General features: G+C 40.2%; 1 protein-coding gene across 1 annotated transcript in view; it reads right to left on the minus strand.

Moving 5' to 3' along the window:
- Positions 1 to 473: 473 nt before the first annotated feature.
- The window catches only part of colec12 (collectin sub-family member 12), a 31508-nt gene continuing 15743 nt past the window's right edge, over positions 474 to 16238 (minus strand). The window contains exons 3-10 of the mRNA XM_085438025.1: positions 8507 to 8629; positions 5953 to 6039; positions 4769 to 5812; positions 3744 to 4304; positions 2830 to 2972; positions 2592 to 2701; positions 2364 to 2506; positions 474 to 1422 (exon numbers count right to left, since the gene is read on the minus strand). Coding sequence (XP_085294151.1) covers positions 1403 to 1422; positions 2364 to 2506; positions 2592 to 2701; positions 2830 to 2972; positions 3744 to 4304; positions 4769 to 5812; positions 5953 to 6039; positions 8507 to 8629 — 2231 coding nt within the window. The 3' untranslated portion in view covers positions 474 to 1402. The remainder of the gene's footprint in view (positions 1423 to 2363; positions 2507 to 2591; positions 2702 to 2829; positions 2973 to 3743; positions 4305 to 4768; positions 5813 to 5952; positions 6040 to 8506; positions 8630 to 16238) is intronic.

Consider the following 16238-nt stretch of genomic DNA (forward strand, 5'->3'; position numbering starts at 1 on the left):
AACAAACCCCAAAACATACAAATCTACTTTAGTACATCTGAAATTTTCTATCTGAATATAGACTGAATATTACATTATATAAATCCATTATTTAGTCAATGTGTTGTAATTGTCAATTTATAATATTAGCATGTTATTATTATATTAATAATACAATAGTATGTAGGTTTAGGCAGCATCAGTGATGTTCACACACTCTGTCTAGAGTGTGTGAAATATGTAAGTTTAGCTGTAGTTTAGATTTTTTGTAATATTTTGCTACTTTTTCTCAAAGTACTGATGCTATACTGTTATACACTCGTTTTATTGAAGACAAAATAAAAATGCAAATAAGACATAAATAGCAGATTAGCAGTAATATTTGAAATTTAAAGTCTCTATTTTCCTTCAGTTTTTATGTGTAAACACTTGGCATTTCATGCTAACCAGTCTGCACACATTTACTGAAATATTTTATGGACAACAGTCAGTGATTCCACACAAATTTTTTCCCAATTTTATTGTGTTAAGCATTCTGACCCGATCCATCGGAATGTGGTGATTGAATGAACTCACAGATGAACCTTAAACTGGATTAAACATTGCTATTCAGTCCATAAGATCAACAAAAAAAATTGATTATACAAATTATAATGTTTCGCATATTGCATTTGGCATAATGAAGAAATCATCTGATAATGGATACATTACAAACCATGTGCATATGGATCATGTATATATCAGATTAAGATAATACTGGCAGGTCAAAGTCCAAGAAATACAGTCCTTTGTAAGGCAGCAACACTGCTCACATCAGCAATCAATTCTCCCCCAACCTCCAAAAAAGCACTGAAAAAATTTACTCTACTTTTCTTTCTTTTTGTTAGGTTACAGGTATTTATTGGGCAATGATGACAAGTGGTTGCTCACCATGTTTGTGGGAACTTGTAAACAAATGATAATTCTATGATTCTGTGGAGTATTTTATCGGATACAAAGATTTGAAGTATACTCTGACAGTTTAAATGTGTAAAGACTGAGTAACTGAACAAATCAAACAATATCAAATTCAGTTCCAACCAACTAATTGTCATTTGTAAAATATTATTTACAGATACACATGTACAACTGTGGCTGCATCAGCCTAAATAAATGAAGATACTCATGTTTTTTCAGTACAAAATCGAAATTAATACAACAGTGGAATGGCTCTGTGTTTGCTCTGCCTTTTGCATGGTACTATGTTGTAAAGTGCCTTTAAAGACAAATAAAAGTCCAAGTGTCAGTGATGCTCCACTGGGCTGGCTTTATCAGAGTCTTCTAGTCACGTAGTGCTTCTCCGCATGGCCCTCGTTATAGTGACGTCTTCAACCTCTTCACCTTTCTCCTGAAAGGAGACTGATCACTACTTCTTAGATGGATGCTATAAAACTGGAACTTTCACTGTGAAGAGAACAAAAAAATACAACACATTTTGTATCTGTATCTCTGTGTGTGCGCCCAAGATGTTGCATTTACAGTTATAGCTCTCCCAGCGACATTTTGAGGTGTTATTGTATGAAAAAACAGCTATTAATGATGACTAAGCTCCACTTAGCAGGGGATGTTCACTGTTACAGTGCATCCAGAGAGTATTCACAGTGCTTTACTTGCTCCACATTTTGTTACAGCCTTATTACGGGGCGACCGTGGTTCAAGGGGTTGGGGAGCGTATCTGTAACCGGAAGGTCGCCGGTTCGATCCCCAGGCTCTCTGTCCTGGTTGTTGGTCCTTGGGCAAGACACTTTACCCTACTGGTGTTGGCCAGAGGGGCCGATGGCGCAATATGGCAGCCTCGCTTCTGTCAGTCTGCCCCAGGGCAGCTGTGGCTACAACCGTAGCTTGCCTCCACCAGTGTATGAATGCGAGAGTGAATGAATAGTGGCATTGTAAAGCGCTTTGGGTGCCTTGAAAAGCGCTATATAAATCCAATCCATTATTATTATTCTAAAATAGATTAAATTCTTTCTTTGTGTGTGTATATGTCTCTGTGTGTATATCTATATAACTATAAAATAAACTAGACTGTTTATTTTTCTTTTGAAAAACTTAATAAAATATATTAAGGTGATCTTGAATCAGTCCAATTTGAACAGGGGATCATAATTACTGGATCTGTTTAGATAAACAAAACTGCATCAGTCTACAAAAGAACAGCGTAAATGAATGTAGTATAATTTTTTAAGACATTACACATTTGTGACACATTTTAAAAATATACATTTGGAGTTGAATAAACAAACTTGGTCGTCATATGGGCTTTGTTTCCAAAAACACAAATTAAGCAACTATGGAAATACACACAAATAGGAAATTTAAAAGTCCAATATGAAGAAGGTACTAACTGTCAAAGGCATGTTCACAGATGAAACCAATGCGGTCAGTGCAGTAAAAGTCATTCCAGTTGGCCTCATGGATAAGGCCAGCACAGTCCTCGCCGTCTTCGTGACCATGCTTCCAGTTATCAGGTTGGCCAGGCTTCCACTTCCTAAAAACAACCACAAAGACACTTGGTTACACTTTGTTAAAATTGTCCTGTACAGTTAAAATACATACACAAATTTGCAACTCACGTGAAAACTGGTATGGTTCCATCTACCCACTTCCAGACATTTTCCTCCTCTCTGTCACTCAGTCCAAGCCAGAAATATCCTTTTCCTGTGATGGCTTTTTTTACAAATTGCTAGAGGTAGAATAGAAAAGAAGATGTAACAAGAAAAAATGTTTATAATAATGTTTTATGTCAATTTGTGCAATTGTTTAAAATTAGCAATAGCTTTATATGGAATATATGGATGTAATTTAATTTACCTGTTCTTCACTGTTATTGATAATGAGCATATGAGCTGAACGATTAGTACAAAACCGGTTGGCCTCATCAAAGTTGAGCCTCTGTGAACCAGAAGAAAAGTAATAGCAGCTGTCTCCAAAGTTTCTGAATTCACGTGGACAACCTGGAAGAATGAATTACCACATACATGTTATCCAAGAAAACAAAATCACTAGAGATGCTGTTTAGATGGTACAAGGTATCAACATTTACAAAAATGTCCTGGTCTAATTTATCTAATCACTTGATTCTATCCATCCATCCATTCGCTTCCGCTTGTCCTTTTCAGGGTCGCGGGGGGTGCTGGAGCCTATCCCAGCTACCATAGGGTGAGAGGCGGGGTACACCCTGGACAGGTCGCCAGTCTGTCGCAGGGCCAACACACAGGGACAGACAACCATTCGCGCTCACATTCACACCAAAAAATCTAAATTGCCCTGAAGCAATTTAGATTTTTCAGTTAACCTATCCCCACAAAGTGCATGTCTTTGGACTGGGGGAGGAAGCCGGAGTACCCGGGGAGAACATGCAAACTCCACACAGAAAGGCTGGAGTGATGCTCAGGCTGGAGTGAACTCAGGACCTTCTTGCTGTGAGGCAACAGTGCTAACCACTGTGCCACCGTGCAAGATTCTATTTTATTTTATTTATTTAGCACCAAATCACAACAACAGTCACCTTAAGGCACTTTATATTGTAAGATAAAGGCCCTACAATACCCTAATACAGAGAAAACCACAACAAATAGACAACCTCCATCAATAAGCACTTGGTGACAGAGGGAAGGAAATACACCCTTCTAATAGGAAGAAACCTCAGAGCGCAGGCTCAGAGAGGGGCAGCCAACTGCCGTGAACGGTTGGGTTTGATGAGAGTGAGACAGGACAAAACTCACCAGGCTTTGGACTTGTGGCAACAGGAGGCTGGACCGACACAGAGCCCTGTGGTTCCTGTACTTGTTTAGAAGGTTGAGATGGTTTGGGAGGTTGAGTGACCGGACGGGGCTGAGTGGGCTGAGGTGGCTTTACAAATATGGGAGTTCCAGGAAGTCCTGGGAGACCGGGAGGACCTGGAGGGCCCATGGGTCCAACAGGCCCACGGGGTCCTTCCATACCTGAAGGTCCTGCTGCTCCTCTGGGCCCTTGTGGCCCGGGCGGTCCTGGCATTCCGGAAGGTCCATCCCTCCCAGGAGGCCCTGGAACCCCAGGGTCACCTTTCTCACCAGGGTTTCCAGGTCGACCACTAGGCCCTCTTGGTCCTTTAGGTCCTACAAGACCTCGAGCCCCAACTGAACCTTTTGGACCTGCTGCGCCTGGTGGTCCGGCTGCACCTTGTTCTCCTTTAGGTCCGACCAATCCTGGCATTCCTTTGTCTCCTTTATCACCCTTTTGTCCCGTTTGGCCCATTGGCCCCTGAGGACCCCTATCACCTCTGGGCCCTCTTGGACCTGGTGGGCCTGAAATACGAGCAGATAAGTGAACTATAACTGATAGAACAATGTGTAACAATTAATGTTTACATGCACTGTCACACAAAACATCACACAAATGATTTCTTGTAATCTTATATTTCTTTTCTGGTACAAATGCATACTACAAATCAGAAGAGGTACAATCCTAGTCACTGTCAGAAGTCACAAATAATTCATAAATATGATTCTTCTTAAGACCAGAAGGTTGTAGACGATGTAACTTACCCCAAGAAACTGAAAACTGTTGTACTTATTTATTTAACAAAATGGAAGTGGAAGAAATCTATCTATATATTCTTATACTTTTCTATATTAATTAAAAATGTACGAGTTCCATACCTAGAATAATTAAATATACTTGTCATAATTTTCACAAATAATTGGAAAAGGTGCTTTATTTACATATGATGATGAAAAGCTCTAAATCAGGCACGCCAGGTATTCCTCACCTTGTAGGATGGTAAAGTTGGTGATAAGCTGTGTGTGCTTGCTGTCCACTAGCTTCATCTCCTCCATCACCATGGACAAGTTGTTGACTTCTCTGTCCAACCGGGCTGTTAGTTCATCCTGCTGGGCGCGCAGCTCTCTGTTGTCTGCGTTGGCCTGTGTCACACTTCCATTCAGTCCCACTAACAGGTCAGAGTGCTGCATTACTGTCTCAGCACAGGACCTCAGGCCATTCAGCTCGGAACTGATGACACCAAGAATCTGTGCGGCAAAGCTAATGTTTCCAGTCACGCGGTTCATGTCATTCTCGTGTCTGTCTAATCGTGCTTCCATTTTGTCAAACTTAAACGAGGTGGCATTATCATGGTCTCTCTGGTGGTCCATCATCTCATGCAAGCTCTGGTCATGTCCCTCTGTGAGAGCTGAGGTATTCTGGATTTGGCTGGCTAAAGTGCTGAGCTGAGCTCCCAAGTCATTTAGAGCTTCTTCATTGTTTCTGGCCAAGGCGGAGTTGTTGGCTGCCAAAACCTGAAGGTTCTGAACTTTTTCCTTCAGCCACTCTGTGTCAGCCCGTGTTTGTCTGGCTGTTTGCTGCAGAATCTGATAGTCATTTTTCAGTTTCTGAACTTCCTGTCCTGCATTTTCAATTGTCTTCTGTAGTGTGCTGAGGAGATTGCGCTGCTGGGCCTGCGTGATGTTCAGCGCACTGACATCAATCTGAGTCTGGCTCTGTACTTTGACCTGGCTCTGTATCTCAGACTGGAGCCGTGCAGTGTCCGCCTCAAGGCTGTCAATCATTCCACTGTAAGAGGTCAAGGTCTGCTTGATGCCACGCAGTGAAGCATCATTGTTTTCCATAAAACTCTGCAGTGAGACATGTGCACTTTCCGTATCACCTCCTGTTATCCTAAGTTCATCCAGCCTGTCGCTGTTACTTGTTGCCCTGTTTGCAATGCGCTGTAGTTGATTCTGTAACGCTTCCAGATCTGACTTGAAAGTCTTCATCTCACTAGTGGCATTAACTGACATCACTCCAGCCTGATCATCTGAAAAACAGTCACACACTGTTAATAGGACATACAAATATAGTATAGTGTCAAAGCCAAAACCTACTTTCTTGTACACGTCACTGAAATCTCTGCAGCTTTCGGCATCTATGATATAATCTTGTGTTACTGGAACTTACCTAGTTTCTTTAAGTCTGTCTCCACAGCAATGATCTTGCCTCCATAATTCTGCATGCCCTCTGTCATGTTGTCCATTTTCTCAACCACTAAGAAAAAATGAAAGCGACTGTCTTAAAGTTGAAGATAGATATAGTATATTCTGCAGAAGGGCTTCTTAACAGCAGAGGGCATTGTTACACTCATACTGCTGCAATGAAAAACTGGAAAAGTTAAACGCCACTGATGGGAACATGGGATTGAATGGAGTGAAAAACTTTCCTAACATTTTTCCTCACAAATTCCACTTCATCAGTGTAAATAATGTCAAACACATAATCAATACCACGCCAGCGCTTTACGACTCTGGTTCCACTTTCTCTCTCCTTACATCTGCAGGAAGAGTCTCCTCTCTTCCATGCTTTGTTTTTCTCTCAGCATGTGGGCGTCTAAATACTGAACTGGAAAACACCCTAAGCGTTCACTGTTATCATTCCAGGAGTGACAAAAACATGAAACAATAACATGCACTTGGGACAAACAAAAAGAGCTTCAAAGAGCTGTTGGGTAACTGCTGAGAACTGAAGTTTGAAGGTAATCTCCTTTAAATCTGTCTTAGTTTCTCTGAAATGGTCACATGCTTTTCTTTTGGGTGAATCAGAAACACTCTATAAATTTATTCCATTGATAACAGTGAGAAAAATCTAGAATAAACTAGAAACACCTGCAAAACTCCCCACTAATCTTGAACATACCTTCTCATTCACCCCTGTTAATCTTTCCATCCTTTTCACATCCTTATATTGGAAAGGCACTGCGAGTTATATAAGGCTGCTAATTTAAGTAAGTCTTTTAGTAAGTCTGGCTGCCTATTGGGACAAGTTATGAGCAAAAGCTAGGCAGTTACCCAAACTGAGATTAACACTGATGAAAGCTGCTGGAGCAGACATTTAAATAAACAATTCTTTAACAGGAATTAAAGCATTAACTTGAAAAATAGCAGCATATCTATAACAAAGTGCATAGAAAAAAAAACATAGAATGCAGAGCTCAGATTGGTTTCTTGCACACTCAAAGTATTTTGGACACTCGCAGCAATTTGTGAGTTAGTCTGTAGTTCACGAGATAACAAATTGCAACCAAGCCATAAAATCTGCTTTGGGCTGTTAAGCCTGGGTAGTCGCTGCACAGTCATCTGGTAGACATTAGAGCCAAGACATCAAACTCACTTGGGCTTGACGCTAACACAGACGCAAAGCTGGAAGCCTAAAACAAACCTGACAGCACCTAATTCTGATTTAAATCTAAACTTGTGCAGTAGTTTGGATTAAGTCTTTCCCCATTAGGCAAATATGCCATTCGTTGCCTGTGGAGCAGGTAGGACTGTAGCAGTGTTTCACTCGAGGATACTTTCGGCATATTTTTCTGTGACTGCTTTGGACCACAAATGTGTAAGGCACAGAAAGCATTCCCCGATGATAACGCCTGAAATATGTGGAATTCCTGTCTGTTTCTATTTAATATTATTTCCATTGTTCAAACAGGGAGTAACAGCAGCATGCGTGCAGTAAGGACAGCGCCACACAATCTGTTTCCCATTTAGAGCTGTGGCTAAAGATGTCAAATATGGTGGACAGTAAACAACGGTTTCTGTCAACAGAGTGGTTAATCTTAGGCCAAAGCCTCTGGCTTGACTGTTAGTGATACAACCATTTAATTTTTTATCAAACATCAAAGAAAAAGACGAAGGCAGAGAGAAGCTGTGGGACCATGGGAGTCAGAAGGCAGGGCAGGAGTAAACAAAGGGAAAAAAAACTATAATTGTGCCAAAGTCAGACATCTTAATTCTCTGTCTGTCCAAAGTCTTTCCTGAAGTTGGCCTTATCATCCTTTCTGGACTTTCTAGCAAGATTTTGTGTACTGTATTTTCTGTTTGTTATCGTTCAATCTATTAGACAAAAAAAGGAAAAAAATCAACCAAGTTTGTGTGAAGAGAAAGAACTTCATAATAAAATTATACAGAATTTCATTCATACTGATCCCCTCTCACTTTCTGTGAATCACGTCATACTAAACCAGCAAACACACCTACAGGAGTACAATACAGGATTATACATCCAAGGGCAACAGGGCCAGTTGCTATGCCTTTTGACAGTCCAGGGGCTTGTACAAGTAATATCACCACAGCACAGAGGACAGGAACTTAATTCACATGTAAATATAAGGAAATGGCAAGAATATGTTTTTTACATTTACATAATTGGGTGATCTAATATGCCAGTCCGTGGAGGGGTAGTGAAGTAGTGAAGAATTAAATAAGTGTTCCATCATCTGTAGTTAAAGGAAAGTCTATGTATTTGGCTTAGAGCATCAATATTTCTTGGCTTGTAAGAAAGGGTCCAACTGAGCCACTGTGGAAAAACTGAGGTCACCATCTGCCATTCCACTTCAACCCGTTATGCACACATTGTGGGTTCAGTGTTGTCAGGTAAGTTGTTGTGGATGTCAGAAGCTGCAATCCAGCTGAAAACTAGAGTATTTGTTTAAGCAGGCATTTTAACTTCAGTTACGGCTTACCTTTGTATCCGAGGACAGCCACCGCTATAGCGAGCAGGGCACAGAGCACATAGAGGAGTGCGATGGCTGCCCTTAATGCCCAGTCATTTTTGCACTTGGTGCACTCTGTACCCTCCTGAATTCCTGTAACACACAACAGGGTCTGTGTCACAAACCAGTGAACAGTGTACAGCACTGTCTATTTATAGTTTATATATTTTATTCCGGGACAGTTGGCATGGGACACCCATAATGTCGTTGTACATTTACAATAATAATAAAGTGCTATTCTATTCTATTCTGTTCTATTCTAGGTTGGCTGCAAGCAAGAAGAATAAAATTGCAGTAGTAACCCATACACGCTCCAGCTGAAGAAGGAAGTTCATAAAAACATCCCAAATGTTTTCATATAAAAAGTGAAACCACATGGATTCTTTCTTTTTTACGTCATCACTAAGTTTAGACCTGCGTGTCTGTGGTGGCACACGCTGTGCTTTTCTCAAGTTGAGTATCAATTGAAAACATTTGGCCCCATTAACTGGCAAGAAAACTCACTATGAAACTTTGAAAACACTGCACATGTGTTATCCATATGACTGAGGAACCAAAACAAAACACTACTATTCCCCTTCTGTGTCATTGGCAACTAACCTAGAACACTGGGACAGTGAGATTTTTGGTCATTCGTGTCGCAGACGTTTACTTCTGCTTCCTAAAAATCCCCAACACTAAGTGATTTAATGCTAAACATTGTAGGCAGGTTGGTTGCTTGACTTTACTCGAATTGACAAAGTAGCATTTAGTAAGCAGAGATACAAGACAGCTGCCGTGAATTCACAACAGGCCAAAAAGCTCTTAATGGAAGAGGTCAGGTTATCAGGTTATCAGGTTATTTAGGAAAGGAGAATTTATGGAAAATTGTCACACATTCCCGATTTGGATGTTTGCAAACAAAATGTGAAAATCGTGCAATATCACCATCTGCCGTTACAAACAAATCACAGCAGCAGTGTGGATGCAGGGCTTACAGTTCAAACTTTAGTTATAACTAACATCAGGGTTTCTCTAGTATAATATCATACCATTATCATAACTCATCAATACAACTTAAGCTGCAACAAACTATTATTTAAAAGATGTTGTTAAAAGGTGTCCTGTACATAAGATTCATAAAATGTCATATTGCTATAGATAATCATAAAACAAAGTGGGTCTTCCATTTACTTTCAACATTGGTTCTATTATTTATAAAAACCGTGCACTCACTTAAGCAACTGCTGTGATCACTGAACACAGTGACACTGCTGAAAGATAAGACTGACTGGGGAAGAAAGTGCAGCTATCATACAGACTGTAAGCAAGCTAAATGTTTGGAGAGACTGGCTACCACTTCATTTGAAGGACAAAGGAAGCAGCGGTATGGATAAAGGTCTTAGAGTTCAAACTTCAGGTAGCCAACATCAGGGTTTGTTTACAACCACTCTAATGTCCTGGCTGCTCATCTTTCTTTAGTTATCATTATCGGAACTCATTACTAAAACGCAAACTGTAATAAATTGTTTTATTTTATTTAAATCTGAAATACATTGAAATGGGTCAAAGAACCTCACAGAGCACAACAGCAGTCTTCAAGGCTGTTGACCATGAATAATAACAATAATAAGGAGAGAATTGTTTATAGAAACATGTTATACCCACCATGGTCACAGAATACAGTCAGAAAATTTAATCCAAAAGATAACTTGTACAGTTGAGTATATCTATGCTTTAAAGTCAGGGGTAGGCCGGGACCACCAAAAGGGCAGCGAGGGTTTGTCCTTTCTGCTTTGGACCCAGACATCTGTACAAACATCATGTCTGACAAACTGGGGGGGGGACCACCATGGAGCTAGACATGGATATGCCGGCCACTGTTGTCCTTATGTGTACCGACAGCCCCATGTGAGTGAATGTGGAGAGCTCCATCAGAGAATCCCCCACTGTCCCTGAAAACACGCTGTTTAAAGTACAGCATCACACCATGTAAACATGCAGCTGAACATCTGCAGGTTCTGGGTTGAAAGCAAGGTAAGTGTAAGGTGATGAATTTCACATACGTTTTTGCATCAATAACTTTTCTCCTGGCTGGATTTCTCCCACAGAAATAGAAAAAAAATGTGTCTGTGACTTTAAAATCTTAAACAAAGACAACAAAAGAGTGTTTTAATTGTTGTGGCAGAAAAATAATTGTGGGGTTTTTTTTTTGCAGACTTTTTAGTATCTACACTTAGCATAACAAGAATTTAGCACATACTGTGTATAACCTGGGTTAAAAACCATAACAGCCATGTTCTTCCCCACAGCGACGCTTAGACTGAACTAACATGGAAATTCATTCTGGGCAGAGCAGCTGATGACTTGTTCCAGGGCTGTAACATTTTCCCACTGCTTGTCACTGCCGGGTTTTTTTTTCTAACCTCCAAGAGATTTTGCATAAACAACAATTTTGTGTGATGTGGTCCACACTAACACTTCCAAGGTAGCTAAAAGATTCTTTTACAGAGAATCAAGAAGTAAAATAAACCTACGTTGTTTCTATAACCATTCATCAGACATTTTTGATTGTTTTGACACAGTTTTGTTTTGACCTTGAAATGTGCTAAGGTGAACAAGTGAAAGGTAGTCAGAATCTCTGACATTACACTTATACTGTTTGATGTCAATCAAAGTACATTACAACAAAGTTTGATAATTTAATTTACCATATGGAGTATTTTAAGAAAAAAAAAGCTCACTCAAGTCCTCTCTTTATGTACATGCAGACAGCAAATCTACTTCTGTACCTCATTAGTCAGCACATGCATTTTGTTTTATATTCATAGGACCACTGTGACTGAAACATAAATATGATGACATATGTCATGAGTTGACTTAAAAGGGACTGTTACACCAAAGGCCTGGTGCAGAATGCCGAGAACCGTTGAGGCATGGTGAGAGCTGAGAAGCAGGAGAGCAGCCAGATTCCTCATCAGCAACCTGGACTTGAGCCAAATAATCCCCACAAGGCAAATAAATGTCATAAAATGCTACAAAGAGCAGAGGTATAGTGGAGGATACTGCAACTTACATTTTATTGATGTCAAATGAAAACCTTGTGCTTCCAGTCTGTTTTTTGTGGTTTGTCCTTTTGAATGAAGACAAAAAGAAATATATTTCTAGAAAAATGCAAGACTACTTGTGTCTTATCTGGAGAACCAGAGCTAGCAGTGTTGCTCTACAAGGATGGCACTCCTTTGTGTCTCTAGCTCAGGAAACAAGGACTAGCAGGGAACGTGCTGCAGATATTGAAAAATTCAGCATTTTAGAATTGCAGCTGCTGGTATAAACATTGCTAACATGAGTATTAAGCTCTACACTTCCCCATGGAGTATTTCTCTGCAGGATTGACTGCAGTTTTTTATATTGAATACTAAAATGAATGCTAAGCCATCAGATTATTTAGGCAGATCCTGTGGGTCCTGTAGTATGCAGGATGGCGTCTCTATGCATCGAGCTTTTTCTAGTGTATTTTGTTCCCTTTTGGAGATCTGGGATATGGAGAGTATGGAGCCTGGGTCATTGTTCCGAACTGTTGTCTCCCCTGTTTTGGGATACTGCTGCCATTTCAGAGTCCTATCGCTGTCAGCGTGGATGAGAGGCTTGGTCAAAGTAGCATCTGCATGGATGCCAGAATCCAAGGTTTCCCAGCATATCGTGTCATTGTAATGATAAGATCAGTGATGTTAAATTGACCTGTGAGTGCTTTTAAAGTTGCCGGTGATACTTAGGAGAAGTTATGCTCTGTTATGAGTCAGTTTTATCTTTGGCAAATCCTTTATTGTTGCCATCAAAGTAGAAGAAAGACAGAGGATGCGGATTAGGAGACAGAGGGAAAAACAGACTGAAAGATGAAGCATTCCACTGTGGTGTCTCTAAAACAGCTGTACTTCATCTGGACTCTAAGCCAGTCAAAGAAAAAAATTCCCCAGTTCCTTATACCTGACATTAGACTTGCTTGCAAGCCCTCCCTCCCTCCTGCGTAGCAGTGGAAATTTCCATAGCAACACAAAGAAAGCCTGTGCAGGTCAGAGCCTTTTATACAGTAGCTGTGGATGGCTATCACATTAATTCTTTGATTTTGCCTTGTGTTTTGTATATAAGTGGAAAATGATGATAAGCCAAAACCCAGATTAGTCACACAGAACTTTTCTTCCCCACCTGAATGGAGTCTGACACTTTCTAATCCTGTCAATACAGCATGTTCACATTTCCTAAGGAAACGCAAATATTATTCTTTTAAATGGTAAACCCCCGTGATATCTGTCTGTCTACAGCTGTAAACTGTAGATCTATAAACCGTCATAACTTTACTTAGATATATTTGTGGATCGAGTTCAAGTTTGTGATTTCCATAATCATTCTTGGACTTGTCTTTTTACAATCTGGTTTGGAAATTCAACAAACTGAGTAGATAAACAAAAAACACGCAGTTTATCAAACAAACATGTACCACAGTGGGCCAAGGAGGATGAAGCAATCCATTTAATAACTGCCGAGTTATTTCAGCACAGCGAGAAGAGGTGGATTGAATACATCAAAGCAAACGACACTTTTATCTTGCCGGTGGAGTTTGGGTTTAAAGAACTTGATTATGTTTCTCCTGATGCCATTTTTAGGACCATGTTAAACAGTTAAACCCTGAGCAGGTTTTGCAAGTTGAACCGATGTCCTTACATCTCCCTCCGGCTCCTGCAGCTAACAGTCGCCAACAGGAATGTTAAAAAGTAAGCAGCACTACGCCACAGGGGAAGCTACCACTGAGACAAATTACCTAGACATTAGGCACCTTGAACTACCGAGCTAGCTTAGCCAGCCTGCTGGGCTCTCTCTCTCTCTCTCATGTTAGAGATGGCACGTTACCACTTTTTTATGTCCGATACCGATATCATAAATTTGTATATCTGCCGATACCGATATAAATCCGATATAGCGTATTTTATAATCAATAAAATGTTTTTTTTAAATATCTTGCTACATTTTGTATAAGTTCATAATCAAGTTTAAAAAAACAAAACAAATCTAAAGCTATTCTGTTATACTTGTATGCAAAAAATACACTGCACCCAAAATATTTCATAGTTCAGCAATACTTATCAATCTAATAAACTTAAACCTACACCATCCTTCCTATTCTGGTATTTTAAAGAGTACTTCGCGGAAATATTAAGCAACCTAACTAGTAGGGTTGCCAACTCCCAGCAAAAAAAACCAAACAAAAAAACATAGGGAACCACCCTCCACCTCATAATGCTTAATTGACGTAATCAACTTTAATTTAATACACGTGTAAAAAAAAAATGCACAGAAATCAATAATTTTTCCACAATAATTAAATAGATTCAACATCTTCAACAGAATTGCAGACTGCACACATGGTATCTTCCCAAAGGAAAAAGTACTATAGCTTACTAGGTTATAAATTATAAAGTTCCTATACTGTATACAATAATGGATTTCTATACATTTTACATCAGATGAAAACTTGTTTAAAAATCAGATATTTATTTATTAAAAGCTAGACATGAGAATAAGAAAGGAAAGTATGTCTTTGTGCCCCCCTTTCCCTGTTAATGCCCTACCTGGCCCCCTGGCAAAACTTTGCTAGACCCGCCCCTGCACAGTTACCAGCTGTCAGCTACGCAGTGGCGTGTCCAGCAGGGTGGCCCTGGGGGGGCCCCAACCAGACTGGCCACCCCGGGTGCCACCCCGAAGCTAAAACAATAAAATTAAATCAAATATCAAATGTACGATTATGTTTTCACAGTGAAGCTCAGATATTCGAATGTAAGTGAATGCAGCCTCGGCTTCTGCACTATGAGCATCACGTTAGCAAAGGAAGGAGAAAGACAGAAAACAATTTTTCGATGAAAGAAAATGAGGAGAGAATAAATGTCCCGGTAAGTAATATTAAGTTTGTTGAGTTTTGTAAACTTCTGTGACATTAGAATACCAAGGAAAAAATAACACTTAGAGAATTATTGCAACCGTCTAATATTTCAGACAGTAGGCTACTGGGGGGAGCTAGCATAAGTCGTAGCCTATTTTAGCTAAATGTTTGCTAGCATAGCATGAGTCATAAGATATAATCCAAGTCTAACATTGCTTTATGGAGCTGCAGATTTGGTTGCAGGTTAACATAGCTGGACTGGCTATCGGGCATACCGGGCATTTGCCCAGTGGCTGATGACTTATTTATAAATTTTTTTTGTAACGGCATGAACAATGAGAGGTGGTGGAATGGCCAGATGCTGGCCGATGTGAAAAAATAACTCAGTTGTTTGGTGGTGGCTATGGCGGAGCTTCCACAGAGGCCAGCAGGTGGATGAGGGAAGGGGAGGCAGGAGGAGGAGAGACCCGAGGCGGCCGCCAGTCCGAGTGTCAGGTGAACTGAACTTCAGGTAAGAACTTATGACCTGCAGTCTATCTGGGTCAGATATAAAACAAATTTAGGTGGAGTTTATTTTCGTTGTGCTGACTTTTTACAGTCAGTTACAATAACTCGTACTGCGTACTGGCTAGCATGACGGAGTTTCTATACAGCTGAGTGGGTGCTATGATGTTACTGATAGTGAACTTTGTTTTATTCATAAGGTTAGTTAGTAGACTTGTCAACCACTCCTTAAAAAATGGAATGGTCCCTCATTCAGAGAAAATATTACACGTTTCATATTGAGCTGTAAGGAACACAGTTTATTCCAGGCTTAAGCTAAAATGGAAAAAGACACAAAGCTGGATTTATTCTGCGTCTTCACGCTGTCAGCTGCCTCTTCTTCTCTCATTCTCTCTCCTCCCTTTCCTGTTGCTACTTCAATCATGAAACTGATCGATGATCAGCTGATCGGCTTTTCCCTCTTGTTTATTTATCGTCCACTTTGCGCCAGAAAAAGGAAACCAGCGGATGTCGTGCTAAACAACAGCAGCACATTTAAGCTTGATCAGCTGTTGTTAGAATTTATTTAATATTAATTTCTATCAGCTGATGTTTGCTGGAGCCACAGCTGTAAAGCTGCTGGTCATGATGTCGGTTTGGATATGTGGTGAGAGGGAAACATGAAGATGAAACCAGGAGATGTCCTTACTGAATCATCAGAGCTGAACAGGTGATGGAGAAACAGGTTTACCTTTTAGGTGACATGAATGAGTTGAAGGGAAGTTATGAACTGTTTCTGAGAGACAAACAACACCAGGATCCTTTTCTAAGTAGCTGACAACTGGTAACTGTGCAGGGGCGGGTCTAGGAAAGTTTTGTCAGGGGGCCAGGTAGGGCATTAACAGGGAGAGGGGGGCACAAATAAATACTTTCCTTTCTTATTCTCATTTAAAATATCTAGCTTTTGTTAAATAATTATCTGAATCTTGCGAACAAAGTTTTTATCTGACGTAAAATGTATAGAAATCATACATATACCAACAAGACAGTGTACATCACTGTCACAACAGCATTTGTTTTCATTCAAAGGCTTCATGGCTTTAATACCTGGTGGGCCGGTCTTTAATCAAAATGCCCGGGCCGATTTTTTGTCCCAGTCCAGCCCAGCAGGTTAATACTGGCAGTGTCACCATGCCAGCTGACTGTATTTCATCATCAGCCAGTGTTCTTTATACATCAGTATTACCAAAGTTTATCATAAGGCAGCATAGAAAGTATTTACTTGCTTCCAGGTTTTATTCAAAT

The sequence above is a fragment of the Copadichromis virginalis genome, linkage group LG18 (assembly GCF_057382275.1).
Source record: "Copadichromis virginalis isolate Kocher_CV1m ecotype Utaka linkage group LG18, C_Virginalis_male_GT1.1, whole genome shotgun sequence".
NCBI lineage: Eukaryota > Metazoa > Chordata > Actinopteri > Cichliformes > Cichlidae > Copadichromis > Copadichromis virginalis.